This window comes from Labrus bergylta, chromosome 22 (assembly GCF_963930695.1).
Source record: "Labrus bergylta chromosome 22, fLabBer1.1, whole genome shotgun sequence".
In the NCBI taxonomy this organism is placed as follows: domain Eukaryota; kingdom Metazoa; phylum Chordata; class Actinopteri; order Labriformes; family Labridae; genus Labrus; species Labrus bergylta.
Genome location: NC_089216.1, coordinates 2,438,527 through 2,454,887, shown reverse-complemented (window position 1 = coordinate 2,454,887; position 16,361 = coordinate 2,438,527). Strand labels below are relative to the sequence as shown.

At 42.4% G+C, this 16,361-nt stretch overlaps 1 protein-coding gene across 2 annotated transcripts; it reads left to right on the top strand.

Moving 5' to 3' along the window:
* The first annotated feature begins 392 nt into the window (after positions 1-392).
* On the top strand, positions 393-15,441 carry LOC109998350 (microtubule-associated protein futsch). Of its 2 annotated transcripts, XM_020653150.3 has the most exons (22): positions 393-814; positions 1,149-1,282; positions 1,634-2,273; positions 2,413-2,547; positions 3,242-3,340; positions 3,608-4,919; positions 5,011-5,151; positions 5,228-5,259; positions 5,401-5,553; positions 6,091-6,219; positions 6,739-6,777; positions 7,514-7,639; positions 7,740-7,872; positions 8,282-9,796; positions 10,831-10,998; positions 11,089-11,528; positions 12,269-12,368; positions 12,466-12,537; positions 12,649-12,906; positions 13,216-13,332; positions 13,427-13,542; positions 13,654-15,441. In XM_020653150.3, the coding sequence occupies exons 3-22, from the start codon at positions 1,761-1,763 to the stop codon at positions 13,705-13,707; spliced, it is 5,652 nt and encodes a 1,883-aa protein (XP_020508806.3). In that variant the 5' UTR covers positions 393-814; positions 1,149-1,282; positions 1,634-1,760; the 3' UTR covers positions 13,708-15,441. The 2 variants fall into 2 exon arrangements, with proteins under 2 accessions (XP_020508806.3, XP_065806443.1); XM_065950371.1 differs by having other exon boundaries at positions 394-814; positions 10,831-11,528.
* Positions 15,442-16,361: the final 920 nt, after the last annotated feature.

Here is a 16,361-nt window from a genome sequence, read left to right as displayed (position 1 = left end):
GAAACCAAAACAACTTGCGGTGCATTGTTGTGTTAGCATGCTAATGCTAGCGATCTTTATTATGCTCATGTCTTCACACTGCATGTAAATTTACCTGAAATGAGCGTGATCTAGAAACGTAGTTAAGCAGTGAGTACAGTATGTTATTCTTCTTTTCTCTAGTCCCTCAATTAAACAACTTTCATACACGAGGGGAGGAGTCGGCCGGCCATCCTGGCGATGTAAACAAACTGAAGATAGGACTCTGAAAACTCTGAAAACATCACAGACAGTGGGACTCAGGTGTTATACCCATTGTAGACAGTCATGACTCACAGAGTTATTTTCAGAGGATATACTTGATTTCTATTACATTGAAGTGTGAAAAATCACATATAAAGCCTTTAAGAAGTCCAAACTCGGTGTGATGAGTCAGAAAACCTTTTTTACTACATGCACAGAGAGAAGACATTACAGTTGTTTTCTGAGGTCAGTCAGGCTCAACATCAATGAACAGTCATGCAACAATAAACCAACACACCAATAGGAATGCAAATTCTTAAGGGGCAATTACACCTCTTGAAAAAAAGTGGGAACCCACCAGGTGGTCGAACATCAAACGGACAGTTCCCTTACAGTTTTTATTTGCCCCATAAAACACAGATGCTTACTCTCTTTTATCTTTATTTGTTTATTTCTCTCTCTCCCTTTGTCACATCAATCCAAGGTGAGACTAAAAGACATTCAACAAAGTTTCTCTCACAGCGATGTGGCCGCAGCTGTGGATTACTTTGGGAAAACCGAGTCTGTGACGCTCTATCGGTCCAGAAAGGAGGTACGTGTAGAGAACATGAAAAGGTGTGTATGGAGGGGTGCTCGATAACCCAATGATAGATTGTGTTGGATAAGAATGTGACGACGAGCCGCCCAATGCAGAGAGATTGTGGTAAAGGTGCACACTCTATCTGTTTTAGTTCTATGCTCATTCACGGGTATACCCAAATACTCTGAAGACGGTACAGATGGGAGATCACTTCTTCCCCCCTTTATTCCCTACACTATCTGATTAAGTATGGCGGCTTGAAACGGCCGTCTGAACATGGCTAATGTTGAATCTTTTGACTTCCCATCGATTGAAGATGTCCGCCTTTTTGTGTGCTCACACGTAGGCAATCGTTGTTTTCGAGAGAGAGGAAGATGCCGAGAAATTGAGGAGCTCGAGAACCATCTGCGTGAGAGGACAAACAATAGTTTTGAGATGTGTGAAAGAAAAGCTACGAGACTCTTTCAGGCCTCCTTCAAGGTAAGTCATGTTTTTAATTTAGACCACACCGGGAACTTAGTTTCCATTTAACCTAGACAGTCTTTAATTTATTTGCAATTTAACTTCTGTCCCTTATCCAGGAAGTGAACATGATTCCTTCATTTTTCTATTTTTGACCCTGTGCAGCCCACTAACATGTTCTCTGTCTTTACCTTCACTTTACCTCCTCCTCTTCCTCCTCATCCTCTTCCTCCTCCCCTCTTCCTCCTCCCCCTCCCCTCTTCCTCCTCCTCCCCTCTTCCCCCCTTCTCCTCCTCCTCCCCCTCCCCCTCTTCCTCCTCTTCTTCCTCCTCCCCCTCTTCCTCCTCCTCCTTACTCCTTTACTTACAGAACACCTGCCACACATCACACCACTTATTCCACAAAGACCACGACCACCACAGGAGTTCGTCCTCCCAAACCAAATATTCCTCCGCAGAGGGGCCTGAGATTCAGAAGAAAGGCGACGGGAAAACTCATGGATGGGAAAAAGAACGTCTCAGCTGAAGTAGTGAGGACTGTAAACAGGGCAAGAGTCTTGGTATCCAAGGCGAAAATCATGTTGATCAAGAGGATCTCTGGGGCCAAAAAAGAAAGAAAGCAGGCAAAGCAAGGAACCTCTTTGGAATCCAAGACCACATCTCCAGAAACTCAGTCTGTCACTGGTGACTCCAAACACAAACCCGTACCTGAAAGGTCTACGATCAGTATCGGAGGATCTGGAGTTGGGCTGAAAGGCACTGATGCAAACGGGAGAGTTAGAGAAGCAGCAAAAGGCCCCTCATTGGACGAGAAGGTCCAGACGTCCCAAGCACAGAAACCCAAAACTCAAGAGGACGAGCTCGCTGAGTCAGCAGCTGAAACGGCCGGGAAGGATGAGAGTGCACCTTCGAGATGTGTGCATTCAGAAAGTCAGCCACATGGAGAAAGTCTCAAACAATCTGACACTGAGTGTCAAGAATCTCCAGAGGTGCGAAAAAACACAGCGAAGGTAGCTGCACGTCGAATGTACCAGTATTTGAACATAAGGATTAAGAACGCTGTATTTGGTCTTAAGTCTGAGCTGCTTTTTTTCTCTCTCTCTCTCTCTCTCTCTCTCTCTCTCTCTCTCTCTCTCTTCCTTATCACAGTCTGTAAAAGTGTCGCCTCCAACTGTGGTGAAACTGCAGGGGGTTGACAAATCTCTCTCTCACTGTGAAGTGCTCTCAGCCGCGGAGAACTTTGGAAAAACTAAGTCGGTGGTTCTGTTCCGGGCCCGATCGGAGGTATGTTCAGCGAGTGTGTTCCTCTTTGCTTTCTTGCATGTTCACAGAGACCTCGCTGCACTGATGACTAGCCGACATGACAAACCGACTAAACTCACTAAATACAGAGTATTCACAAACGGGATATGCAACAGCTAACATGCTGTACAGGTGCAGCAAAGAAAACATCAGAATATCGCAAAAAAAAGTGACATTCTTGTGGCTCCAGCAGCCTAGGTCGGCAGAATCAGTCATCTCTTTTAAGTCCCTTCTTAAGACACACTTTTTCCGGCGAGTCTTTCCTGATTTTTGTTGATTTTAAATTGTTAATATTTTCACTTTTTAGAATTGTAGTTGTTTTAAAATAATTTTATATTTTAAAGTGATTTTTATTCCTTACTCTTGCCTTGTTTATTATTCTATGACCTGCCTGTTTTTATATTTGCTGTCCTTGTAAAGCACTTTGTAACTTGTTTTTGAAAAGTGCTCTATAAATAAAGATTATTATTATTATAGTGGTTATGCAGCGACTTTTTGAAAAGTTGAAAGATTGCACAAAGTCAAAGCGGGTTAGGTGTTTGAACACTTCAGCTGACAGACTGTGACTGACATTAACCTCTAAGAACCAGGGTGACTGACGAACCAATCTCGTGCTGAATATCAAAATCTTGATGATGGTTGTAACACAAAGCTCTCCATGTGTGTTTGTCCGTAGGCGATCGTGATTTTCGAGAAAGAGGAAGGTGCTCAGAAACTGAAAATGGCAGAGAGCCTCGATGTGAACGGGAGGACAATCCCCGTAGTCGTAGAAAAGGTTTCAAACTCTCTCTTTTTCCAAATGCTGTATCCAAAATCACCCACTACTCACTATATGGTGGATACCATATTTTATATTTCTGAGTGAGCATGATCATACCCTAGTGCACTCATTGTATCCCATGATGCATTGTGAAAAGTAGTATTCAACCAATGGGCACTATCCAAGCAATATGTACCATCATGCAAGATTTTGACGGGCAGAAAATTGCACTCTTGTTATCATGATATGTGTTCACACTGTATATAATCTGTTTGTTCACAGGAGACTGTTTCCAAGGAGAAGACGGTGCGACAACTGCCCAAAGGTGCGACAACTGTCACTGAGGGGAAAGTCTTTGTTTCAGACGCGACACATGTCTCAGCCCAGCAGAGAGTGAAAACAGGAGCTTTGTCTGCGGAGGGAGAAGTGAAAACGGAAGCTGGAAAGCAAAAAACACCCTTAAGATCCAAGTCTGGGTCTACTGAAAATCATCCTGATGCTGGGGACTCCTCACAGAAGCCTGTACCTAAAAAGACTAAAACTACTGTTAGAGAACCTGTAGTGGGGCTGAGAGATGAACCCAAAGCTCCAGAACCAGCAACATGCTCAGTGATTAAAACAAAAATCAAAGCAGGATCGGTGTCCACTACGCAGAAACCCAAAAGTCCAGTGGATGAGCCATCTGCACAAGAAGCCGAAAACATCAGAGCAACAGATGCTAAAGATGGGAGTAAGCCTACCAAATCCACAGATGATCAGTCTGATGTAGAAAATTGGAAGCCTAAAGAATCGGAAGCGAAGGTTCAAGAACGTTTGGAGGATCCAAAAGACACAGCCGAGGTTGTTGGAAAAGAAAATGTAGCGGTCTCAACTACGCAGAAACCCAAAACTCCATCAGAAGCTGTAACAAACGAAAGGATGGCAGCACCAGAAAAATCTGCAGACAATCCCAGAGAAAGTCAACCGCCAACCGGCTCAGTTCAAAACCAGCCGACAGAAACCTCTGACAAAGCTTCATCACAGGTCCAGGAAAGACCCCCGTCTGAACCAGCGTTCACAGCACGAGGACCAGAGACCAGGACAGAAGCTTCACAAGAGGAACAGCCGACTGGAGGACGCAAAAACAACGCTGGTGTGGAGGAGGCAGCTGGAAAAGATGGAAGTGTACCTTCAAGATCTGCAAATCCACAAAGTCAGCCACATGGTGTCAAGCTGGAACAAAATGAAATCAAGATTCAAGAATTTTTGGAGGTACCAAAAGACACAGGGACCAAGGTAGAAAAAACTGTCAAAGCTCATGATGCAGAAGAACCAGTGGAGCTTGGGGTATCAGGCGCTAAAGTTGTTGATGGCAAAGGGGGGGAAACAAGTCCAGAAGCTGTACCAGTAAACAGTCGACCACAACCAGTTGAGACCCAGCGGACAGAACCCTCCGTCAAGGCTTCAACACAGGTCCAGCAAAGCCCCCTGTCGGTACCAGAGACCGGTATAGAAGCTTCACTAAAGCATCAGCAGGCTGCAGGAAGCACAAAAGAAACTGCTGTGGTGGCAGCGATGCGAGGGGGAGGGGCTGCGGTAAAAAAAAAACGACACGGTATGTCTGAGACCTTTTTTTGATATCATCAACAACTCAGATGGAAAGATCCCAAACCAACCAGTTTTTTTTCCTTTCTTCACCGGAAAAGAAGATGATGATGCCTCCAAAGTTGTTGTTAAGGTCGCCTCACCTGTGAAAACTGAACCAACAGCTGCAGCAGAACCATCCAGAGCACCCCGTGTGACTGTTGGGGAGATGCTACATGAGCAATTGTATCCAGAGCTCATACGTAAGAAATCAAAAGGACTTAGTACGTCATAAGTGTAATTTCTTCATTTTTCTAAAATGGTATCTTTTTTTAACAGGTTCTGTGCGGCCCTACTTCCTCACACACTCGGTAGGTTTCAATAAATCAGTCGCAATAAGTTCTACAATATTTACATATGTATGCAAAAAAAAGATTCTCTGATGCATATCGTCCCTTTCCAATACAGATTTATCTCTTTATTGCTGTATCTTCATTCCCTTTTTCTTTCAGAGATTACTTCCTCACAGTCATAAAAACGTACTCATATTTGGACTGCCACACTACTACGAGGGTTTCTACACAGAGAAGAATGTCGCCAATCTACTCTTTCCATTCGGGCTCAGAAGCGTAGACTCACTCTACGTTATTCCTCAGTCGGGCATGGTTTGTTTTTGTCTTTAATAAGTAGTACAGATTCTGGGATGTTTCTCTCTTTAAATGTTTGTAAGATTGCAGTCGTAATGTCATGTTTTCATGTCTCCATGTTAGATGTGCAAAAATTGTGAAAATCAGGACCCATGCATTTTAGAGCCAGACCGATAATATCGGCAGATATTAGCATTTAAAGTGACTATCGGCATCGGCTAATTTTACCGTAGATATGTGCAGATATTACTTGATTTATTCACCAGTCAAATAGAATTTCATTTGAGTTTCATTGTATTACACTAGCAGTTCTCTTTCACCAGCAGAGGGTGCTATATGGATTACAACAACACTTACGGCCATCTTGTCTTCAGTAAATCTTTTCCACAAGTGTTTGATAACTGCATTTGAGGGATCAACACAATAAATAATTATATCTATATCAATCTATCTCTAAAAATCGGAAAAAGATATCGGCCAATATGTTGGTATCAAATTATTATCAAAGTATTTACGGTAAATAACAGTAGTGTCTTCTTTCTGTTTTCCTTTCAGGCCTTTGTCGTGATGCCGAAAATGGTAAATGTGTTACACTTCATGAGAGAGTGTGCATTAAACGGCATTTACTTAAGAGGGACGAGACTCCATGCTGCAGTAATAGACTTCCGTGGTAACTTCAAAATTGTAAGCATATGAATCACATTGTTTAAATTACACTTTTTTGGGGGGTGGGGGGGGGGGGCTTTATTGTGAATATAGGACAGTGGATAGTTTTTGTCTCGTTCAGTTAAAATGTCCATCACAAAGGACGGCAAACGAAGGGCAACAATGGAGGACGTCCAGCTATTTGTGTTCTTTCTTCTTGGCATGCGGCTGTTCATCACAAGAAGAAGAAGACACGCTTGGGGCAGTGCTACGCGCTGATAAAAGAACAACCTTGAAATTACTCTACTGTTGTCAATTAATGGACGATTCATTCCACCAATCAACAGACTGCAGTGTGTTTAGCTCCGCCCTTAAGGGTCGGATCGGTACGCTTGGCCCCCCAACAGAAGGGTAGAAAAAAATGTAGATGCTAGGGATCGCTTTTGGGTAACATTTGAAGAAACTGTAGTGAAATTCTTTTTCAAACAGAAACAATAAAAAGTGTTCTCTCTGTATTTTTTGTCTTTTAACGCTGCCTCTCTGATGTTTCTGTTTTAGCTTCAGTTTTATACGTTTCTGAAGAGATTGCTGAGATGTGTAAGTAATCAACACGAACACACACACACACACACACACACACACACACACACACACACTTTCTGGTTAGTCAATGTGTGAGCAGCTTTGAATTTGTTTACATAACCAACCTCCTTTTTTTCTTCTTCTTAAAGCTACAGTGTGCTTTTAAAAAAAGACCCAGAGAAGACCTCTGTCTGTTCAGCTATGTCACAAAAGTCTTGAGTGAAATTTTAAGGGAGCCTCTTTATGACTGTTTATGTATGAGTGTTCTGTTGACTCGTAGCCTTGACAAAAAAAGTTGTAAGTGCAGCTTTGTCCATATTTTCTCTTATTAAGTTTGGATACTTGTTGAACCTTTCCTCCCTGCAAACAGAAGGCAGCTGCTCCCAAGGCCACATACAGAATACAGAATGTGTTGCAGACTCTTGGTCAGTCTGATAGCTCACTACTTTGTGTGCACTGCTCTGCTCCTGCTCTAAATCAGACTGATGCCCTCTCCCTCGTTCTCCTCTGCAAATGAATACACAAAGACTACGTTTTGTCTGAACATTGAGTCTTTGCGGTTCTCATCGCTCTGGGAAACTTCCACCACACTAGAAAAAAGTACTAGTACAGATTACTCCAATGAATCTATGGCTTTTACTTTAAAAAACAAATGCTACAAATGCAAAAGTTGGTATGCAGTTTGTTTTTGCAGTGTCTTTCCTCATGTTGACTTCTCGGTTTGGATGTCTACTTCCTGTTCTTGATGCAGTGTCTGTTCAATGAGAAAAATAGAACCGTCTTCATCAGTAACATTTCACCGAGTGCGACCAGGGAGCTCAGAGAAGCTCTGAGAGAGTTTGGTCCTGTCACAAACTTCATGCCCCTCTTAAACAAGGTACAAACACTGACACACACACACACACACACACACACAAGTGTTGAAGACTTCCTGTCAGTCTCACCCGTCACCTCTGTGTGTTCTTGTGTTTTTCCAGGTCTTTGTAGAGTTTGAATTTGTTAAAGACGCTGAGCGGTTTGGACTTTGGCACAGTCAACTGAAACGACCGCTTGGTTACACTTGGTTAGTCATCAGGCTGAACGGACAAATCATCAGCTCTCCGTCACTTGGTAAGTCTCTCTCTCTCTGTGTCAGGAAGGAATGAAAACACAATATAGTTTACACAAACTACTCTGAGAGGGTACTTCATTTAAAAAAAAAAAAAAGAACCATGACAGCTAGAGTCGCTTCCTTCGGTGTGAAACGTGGGTGGTGCTACCAGAGCACTATGTAGGCAAATTTCCCACTGGGACAATACAAATAATCTTATCTTAACTTATCACCTTTTTGCTCAGTTTGTACTGATCTTTTGTTTGTTAAATACTTCAGGAAATGACGTCATTATTATCAAACTACCAATGTATGCCCTGGCAGACTCATTTTTATTGCAGACATCAGAAGTTTAAAGTTTGAAGGGAAATACAGGGATGATCCGTACCAAACCTGATATTCATCCTAATGAGATTTGATCTCCTAAAGGTCCTGTGCCTGCGGTGGCGACACAATCAGGTGCAGCATCAGCCAAGGATGCCTCCAAAACTGCTGCTGCAGGGGAGGTCTCAGCTGTGATGAAAGATAAGGTCCCAACAGTGCAGAAACCTGGAATATCTGAAGGAACACGGCCTGCAGCAGCATCTGTGACAAAGGGCAGGGTTGCAGGGGATGCAACTGCTGTGCCCTCCAAATCTGAAGCACCAGAAAAGCAGCCTGGAGCTGGTGTCCCCAAAGCGAAAGCAATACCTGATATATCTGCAACTGGTGTTAAAGGACCTGGATTAGTGGGGCGGATTGAAAAGTCAAAAATCAGTACTAAAACTGAACTAGGAAAAGGCCCATTGTTGGAAGCCAAGGTCCTAGCTTCCAAGGAGGGAATGGTCACAACCATACAGAAAGAAAACCAAGCTGAAGCAGGAGCTGCATTACATGAAAGGATTGCAAAGGATGGGACTGTGCCATCGAAAGATAAACCTTCAATAAACCAGACTGATGCTGGTGACTCCAAATCAAAACCTGTAACTGACAAATCTGACACCAGGGTCAAAGAATCTGGTCTTGTAGAGACGTCTGTAGTTGATAAGCTAGAAAACAGGACAATAACTGAACTGGGAAAAGGCCCATTGGTTGGAGAAGGGGTCTTGGCATTCAAGAAGGAAATTGTCTCAAGTAAGCAGAAACCAGAAACTCTATCAGGAAACCTAGCTGTGACAGAAGCTGTATCAAACGAAAGGATTGCACAGGATGTAACTGAAGCTTTAGAAAATCAGACTGACGCCGGTGTTCCCAAACTAAATCCTGAACCTGGCAAATCTGTAACCAATGACAAAGAACCTAAAGTAGGGCTGAAAGAGACTGCTAAAGTTGGACAGGTCTTTGCTCCCAAAAAAGAACCTCTCTCCACTAAGCAGGAATCCAAAACTCAAGTGGACAAGCTTGCGGAGTCAAGAGTTGAAACAAACAGAAATATTAAAGAAGCAGCTTTAAGTGTACCCTCAAGATCTGCAGAAACACAAAATCCGCGAGAAAGTTTCAAGGTCAAACTGAATGAACTCAAGATACACAAATCTTTGGAGGTGTCAAAAGACACAGCCAAGGTAATTGAAAAAGAAAAGGTAACAATATTTGAGCATGAAGGTCAAGGAAAAATTGACAAGGCACATAATGCAGAACAACCGATGGAGCTTGGGGTATCTGGAGCTAAAGCTGGTGAGGGCAGAGGGGGAGAAACAAGTCCAGAGGCTGTACCAGTAAAGTCTACAGACAAACCCAAAGACATTCAACCACAAGCAGTTGAGACCCAGCCGACAGAAACCTCTGTCAAAGCTTCGACACAGGTTCGGGAAAGCACCCTGTCAGAACCAGAATCCACGGCACGAGGACCACAGACCAGGACAAAAGCTTCACAAATGAAACGGCAGGCTGCAGGAAGCACAAAGGAAGCTGCTGTGGAGGCAGTGATACCAGGGGGAGGGGCTGAGACAAAAACAACCCAACATGGTAAGTCTGAGACCTTTTTTTTAATTGAGACATGCCAAGGCTTTTTTTTTGATCGGGTGTATGCTTTTCTATTTCTCGAATGAGCTCCACAAGAAGAAAAGTGGTCAAACTAGGATGAATGTTGGAGATGCTTTTGAAAAATGGAGAGAGGTTAGAACACAGAAAGACTGATGCAGAGCTGGCTAAACACTGAAGCTTCAGTGTCCACAACATGGCAACCTGGAGGGGGTGGGGGGGACACCGCTCTCTAAAATGTTTAGAATTTGGACTGCAGTACCCATTTTAACCACTAGGTGTCAGAGTTACATATTGCTCCTATAAAGGATTCTGATCAACAAACTCTGATTTCAATTGGCACTAAATTTCCTAATCTATGATGCTTCATCTGAATTAAATGAAAATAAGCCTTGAAATAAAAGTTTAGATCGATATCCAACTGATGAGTGGTTCCAGCTCTTCATAGAACTTCCCTCGATAATTGAGCGGTTTGCAAATTGGTACGGTCTTCTGAATCATGCCCCTGGACGCAAAGTTCTCTTGACCAAAATGCGGGGTTATAAGACACTCAGGTTTCACATCATCATGTTGTAAGTTTCTTTCTGAGGTCATTATTTGAAGCTTCTTCTTTTAGATCTTTGCATAAAACTGTTTCAAATGGACTCATTTGACTCCTTAATTATTGAACTAGTCCTGAACTAGAATCAGTTACAGATTGATTTTCTTATCTTTGAGGTAACTCTGATTTCAAGCATCTGAAGGAGGGCTGTCCAATGATTAAAAATTTGAATCGCGATTAATCGCTTAATTTCAAAATCTGATAAAAAAAATTCAAGTCAGATATTTCATTATTCATATTTTATTGACTGACTTAATCTTTTAGTTTAGGTCGTACAGATTTACAGTAATAATTAGAAAAAAAAATCAATGAAATCACAACAAGCAAAAACACTTTTTAATCCTTGGGCAGACGTATCGTCATGGCAGAGTTCAAAGGGTTAAAGGTCAGTGTGTTGTTATTCATTTTCATCCTGAAGGTCCTGCGACTATGCTGACAACACAAACAGACGCAGCAGCAGCTACAAGTCATGGAGACAGTGGCCTGGTCCAAAGGGACGCTTCCACTTTAAAGCAGATGCCAGAGGAAGGTTCAGGTCCAATAGCTGGCAAATCTGATGATAAACCCGCAGTTCCAGACGGTGCAGGTAAGAAACGAGAGACAAATAATGAAGCTCATTCTAAAGAGTTAAATACAAGGAGCAAAGACACATACCAGGTCAACGATTCTGTTGAAGATCAGCCAAAGACAACAGAATCAGAGACTGAAAACAAGCAAGAGAAGAATGGGGAGGCCATGGCTAGAAGAGACAGTAGACCTTCAGGGAGGAGCAATCCAACAAGCAAAGCACCCATACATGAAGAGGAGAGATCACCAAGGAAACAAGACAGGACAAATGAAAGACATGAGACAAGGCAAAAGATGGACACCACTGCAGACAAAAAGCTCCTCCAGTCATCCAGAGAAAGCTCCTGTAGAAAAATAAGTACAATGGGAAATAAAGAGGAAATCCCAACAAGATCGACCAGAGGAAAAACGGCAAGAAAAACCGAGGATGCTTCCACTGAGAAAACAAAAGGAAAGGACGCACCAACGAGAAGGAGTCTTAATAAGCACACTGTCAGCCAGGAGGGCCAATCAGAGGACGGCAGGCGTCGTCACAGGAAACAAATCCAGGTCAGGCCCAGAAGTCTGGACTTCTTTTACTTACTCCCAGTCATAATCCCTTAGTGGATAAATTCCCCAAAATAGCCCAAGAAAAGAAAGTGTTGGAGATATCCAAAGTTTAGTGCATAAAGTGTTCATGGTATCCATCCAAGCAGAGCCAACCAATAAACGGAGATTCTTTAACTCGAGAAAAGAACTGAAAAAAGTCTACTTTTATAATTCAACCGATAAATTGGCCAGCCAATAATTACGGCTCATATTCGCATATCAAGTGACTATCGGTATCGGCTCATTTTTATCTCAGATATGTGCCGATATTACAAGAATTATTCATCAGTCAGATACCATTTTATTTGCGCATCATTGTATTACAATAGCAGCTCTCTGTCACCAGCAGAGGGCGCTGTATGGATTACAAAAGTTACATGCGCGGTTACTTTCCAGTTGAGGGACCATCTTGTCTTCATTATATATATTTTCCATCAAGGCAATACATGTCTATATCTATCTATCGCTACAGATTGAACATAGACCTAAGAGAGATATCGGTATCAGATTTTTTTCTCCCCAATATTGATATCGGTATCGGCCCCAAAAATCCCATACATCCAGGACATATTTCAGCTTCACACAGCAGTCTGTTAAGGGCTTTAGACACGTAGAAGTTAATGTGATTTCTGGTAAGGATTTAGAAAGACAAGAAGCACCTGGAGACACTGACTCTCAACCTGTCCTATGTTTACTTTTAGACTGTAGATAATGCTGGCTGTGACAAAGAGGAGAAGTCCAACGAGGAGCCAACAGGGACAACTTTAAGATCTGAAAAACGCAAACTTGACAATGACACAAGTAAAGTTTTTATGATGATGCATTTAGAAGTTTGTTAGTGTAGTTAAGTTTTCAGTACCAACAAAAACTGTTTGTTTTTTTTACTTTGTGAGCGTAGATGAGGTGAAGGATGAAACATCAACACCCAGGACAAGAGGCCAACCTAAGAAGATCACCAGACTGACCCCTGGTAACACACACACACACACACTTGCACACTTGTAGCATCTTTAGCTTCACTGCTCTCCAATGATGGAGCACTTTTCATTTGTTCTCTCGACCTATTCGTTGTCTTCTACAGTAAGCAAATCTACCAGACGGAAAGATGCGACTTCAGGAAAGGAGAAAGAAGAAAAGAAAGCCTCCTCATCATCATCAATGGACAAAGATTCGTCTAAACTGTCCACTGATGGCACACTGAATGTGCAGAGGACAGCAGGAATGAAAACAGCCAGTAAAGCCGAGAGCGGCTCAGCGTCTGTCGGGCTGGAGAATAAAAAGCTGGAGGGATGTTTGAAGGAAGGGGAGAAGGAAGAAAGGAGCTGTGCCGACCTTAAAGGTACAGGACTGCTGTGAGAGCTGAGGCCGTTTTTTAACCCGAAAAGAAACGTTTTATTCTCAGGTTTTCTGGACAAATAGAAGCGCCCCTGAATTTGGTTCTCCTGTCGTGAGAAATGGTGAAAAGCAGCATATTTCTAAAATCAGAGAAGCTGGAGTTTGTCAGACCTCAGGGGGCCCCCTACTGGTCTGGGGCCCCAAACAGTTGTCTGTTGAAAAGCAGCTCCTCTGCTGATATCTTGACTGAGGTGAATGATAGTGGAGGTTAACACAGTTTCTCAATGGTTGTTTCTCTCTCTCTCTTCTCTAGTTGTGAGTAAAAAGAGGAGGGACGCGGTCGGACCTGAAGCAAAGCGATCTCGCTCTCAGTCTCCTTCCGTCCCTGCCGATTTCAAACTGCCGGAATTCAAAACCAACAACCCCCTCGGTGAGTCACGACTGCTAAAGTTGACTTTGAAAAACAAACATGCGATGAAAATGCTTGGTCACAATTTTATTTTTCCTTCCGTTTCCTTCAACAGGAAATGAGTTTGTGGTCCCCGCTTATTTCTGTAACCTGTGCTCGGTGTTCTACCAACACGAAAGCACAGCCGAGGGGCCCCACTGCAGCAGCCAGACACACTTAAACAACCTGCAGGTACACACACCCACAAACACACATACTTGAACAATGTTAAAAACACACTGAGCCTTACAAAGCTTGTGTTCTCCTTCTTCTTCTTTTCTTCTTCTTCTTCTCTGGTTTTAGAAACACTACGAAGAGGTTCAACAGAAATCAGCAGGAAGTTCAACAAAGTCGTGAAGGCTCTCGTTCTGAGTGTCTCCATCAACACCAACATTAAAGTATTTTATGTTAAAGAAAGTGAAAAAGCTCAAACGTCAGCTGTCTAAAAAAGAAAAAAACCCCACTGGGATTTGTAGTCCCTCCCAGTTGAAGTGCCTCGTTCTGCTCTACATTTGCACGTATGAGCTGAGTTTCTTCATGAAGTGTTACAAATGACGACCTTTTAAAAGATGCTACAAGATTTCATACATCAGTGATGAACCACTGCAGTATAAAGTGAATCCAGAAATAGGTGTTTTTTAGACCATCGGTTCTGGGAACTTTTTGAAGAGGAACTATCCACTCCCTGAGAACGCTGAGAACTACAAACCATGAGAACTTTTTTTTTTACGTCTGCATTCTCGCCGCCATGGACCTGGGAGAGTACCTGCTCTGACACAGGAGCTAAAAAAGGTTCCTCTAAACGAGGTTCCAGGAACTAAAATAGTTCAGTTCCTGCGGTGCAGAATAAATAAAAAAGAGGGGCAGGTTCTAAAAGTACCTAGAACTATGAAAAAGTTCCTACAGTCCAAAAATGCCCAACGATGACACATTTATTTTCTTTCATTTTGCATTATTCAGAGGCACTTGACCAGCCAGGGTTTTTTTCCTCTATGCGTCCGAGTCAAATCATTGACTCATGGACACAAGGCCAAAATGTCACTTTGGCAGCTTATTTGATGTTTTGTTTTTAATTTTTGATATATGACGCCTTGAATGTAATCTTGAACATGTATTGCTTTTTTAAAATGTTTGACAAATTGTATGAAACTGTTTTCCCCTCAATGATCATGTGATGACATTTCTTTTTTAATTTGATGCTTTTAATGAACTTCTTTCTGCTCCCAGTTTCCCACAGTTTAATACTTTGTGGGAAACTGGGAGTAGGTGAAAAAAAAAAACATGTTATGATCTTGCTTCATGAATGTAACATTTAGTCTGAAGGACGTTACTGATATCGTTTCATAATTCAATTCAATTCAATTTATTTTGTATAGTGTCAACTCATAACAAGTGTTATCTCAAAGGTAAAAGACCTTACTCATTGTTATATTACAGAAACCCGGCCTATCAATCATGAGCACTTTAGCAAAGCAGCAAAAGTTACAGTGGTAAGAAAAAAGTGTCTTATTAAAAGGCAGAAATCTTCGGCTGGATCCCCGGCTCATGACGAAACAGCCTTCACAGGACTAGACTGTGCCAGGGGTTGGAAAGGGATAGGGGGAGAGATGGGATAAGATGCAGGAGGAGGGATAGTGATGATAATGAACTCGGCAAATCCTATGAAGTGAAGGATTCCCAGTTTTCATAAAAGATCCTTTTGTCTTTTCTGTAAGCAAAGGTCAAAGGTCAAATGTCTGTACAGCTTTTATATTTATTTTCTCTTGATTTCTGATCATTGTTCATTAACAGTGTGGAATCTTATATTCTTTATACTTTTATGTTTGCTCATTAACTGATCCAATGCATTACACATAGCATTACACATATCACGTATACATGCACCGTGTCCTTACATGACCACTGCAACACACGAACCTTGCACGATACTCACCTCACCACAGGTGTTTTATCTCGATCACACTATATGCTCAAGTATATAAAGATTGTACGCCCCAAGAGCGGGCAGAGAACTTACTTTGTGTATCCTGTACGCATAGCTGAACTTCTCTCCATGCTGCATGTAATAAACTGGGTGACTTAGCAACTCAACAGTTTCTGAAAGTCTCTTTTATTTACTCTCGTCCCAAGGTTCGGAGGGTTTTCTCCTTCTGCTGATTTTCTGCAGGCCCAGTTCTACCACAAGCATATAGTGTGATCGAAACTTACAGAGGAGGATCAAAGAAAAAGGTGTAGCTTTATCTGTGTCAGCACCTTGTGGTCAGCGTATAAATATGTGAATGTAGCAATAACTTGTCCTTGAGAGTTTAAAAAATAGTCCTTATAAGGAGCTGTTGTTGAGTCTGTGTATGTGAGATAAAACACCTGTGGTGAGGTGAGTATCGTGCAAGGTTCGTGTGTTGCAGTGGTCATATAAGGACACGGTGCATGTATACGTGATATGTGTAATGCTATGTGTAATGCATTGGATCAGTTAATGAGCAAACATAAAAGTATAAAGAATATAAGATTCCACATAATCCTTCCACCCCCCCCTCCTCCTCGATGCTCACTCAGGTCACCATGTGGTGGACTCTGAAGCTTCAGTGTTTATCCAGCTCTGCATGGGTCTGTAAACCTTTCTGTGTTCTAACCTCTCTCCATTTTTCAAAAGCATCTCCAATATTGATCCTAGTTTGAGCACGTTTCTGCTCGTGGAGCTTATTAGAAACATGCAGAGGCTTTTTAGGTCGGGTACAATCACTTCTATCTGAACCACTTCTCTTGACCGCTTCCATCACTGCAACACCTGTTGACCTGATAACTGCTCTCATATCTGACAAACAGAGGGAGGGGCGTCCAAAACGGCTGTGTGGGGGTTGCCTTAAAACCGCCTACCTTCTCTGGTCCAAACAAATCCAGAGCATTCAGGACCAGAATCAAAAGTTAGAAAGAGGACATACTGGCTGCTGCATTGTTGTCAGAGAAGCCAGCACTTCAACATAGCATGTTTCCTTAATGATCAGAGAGTA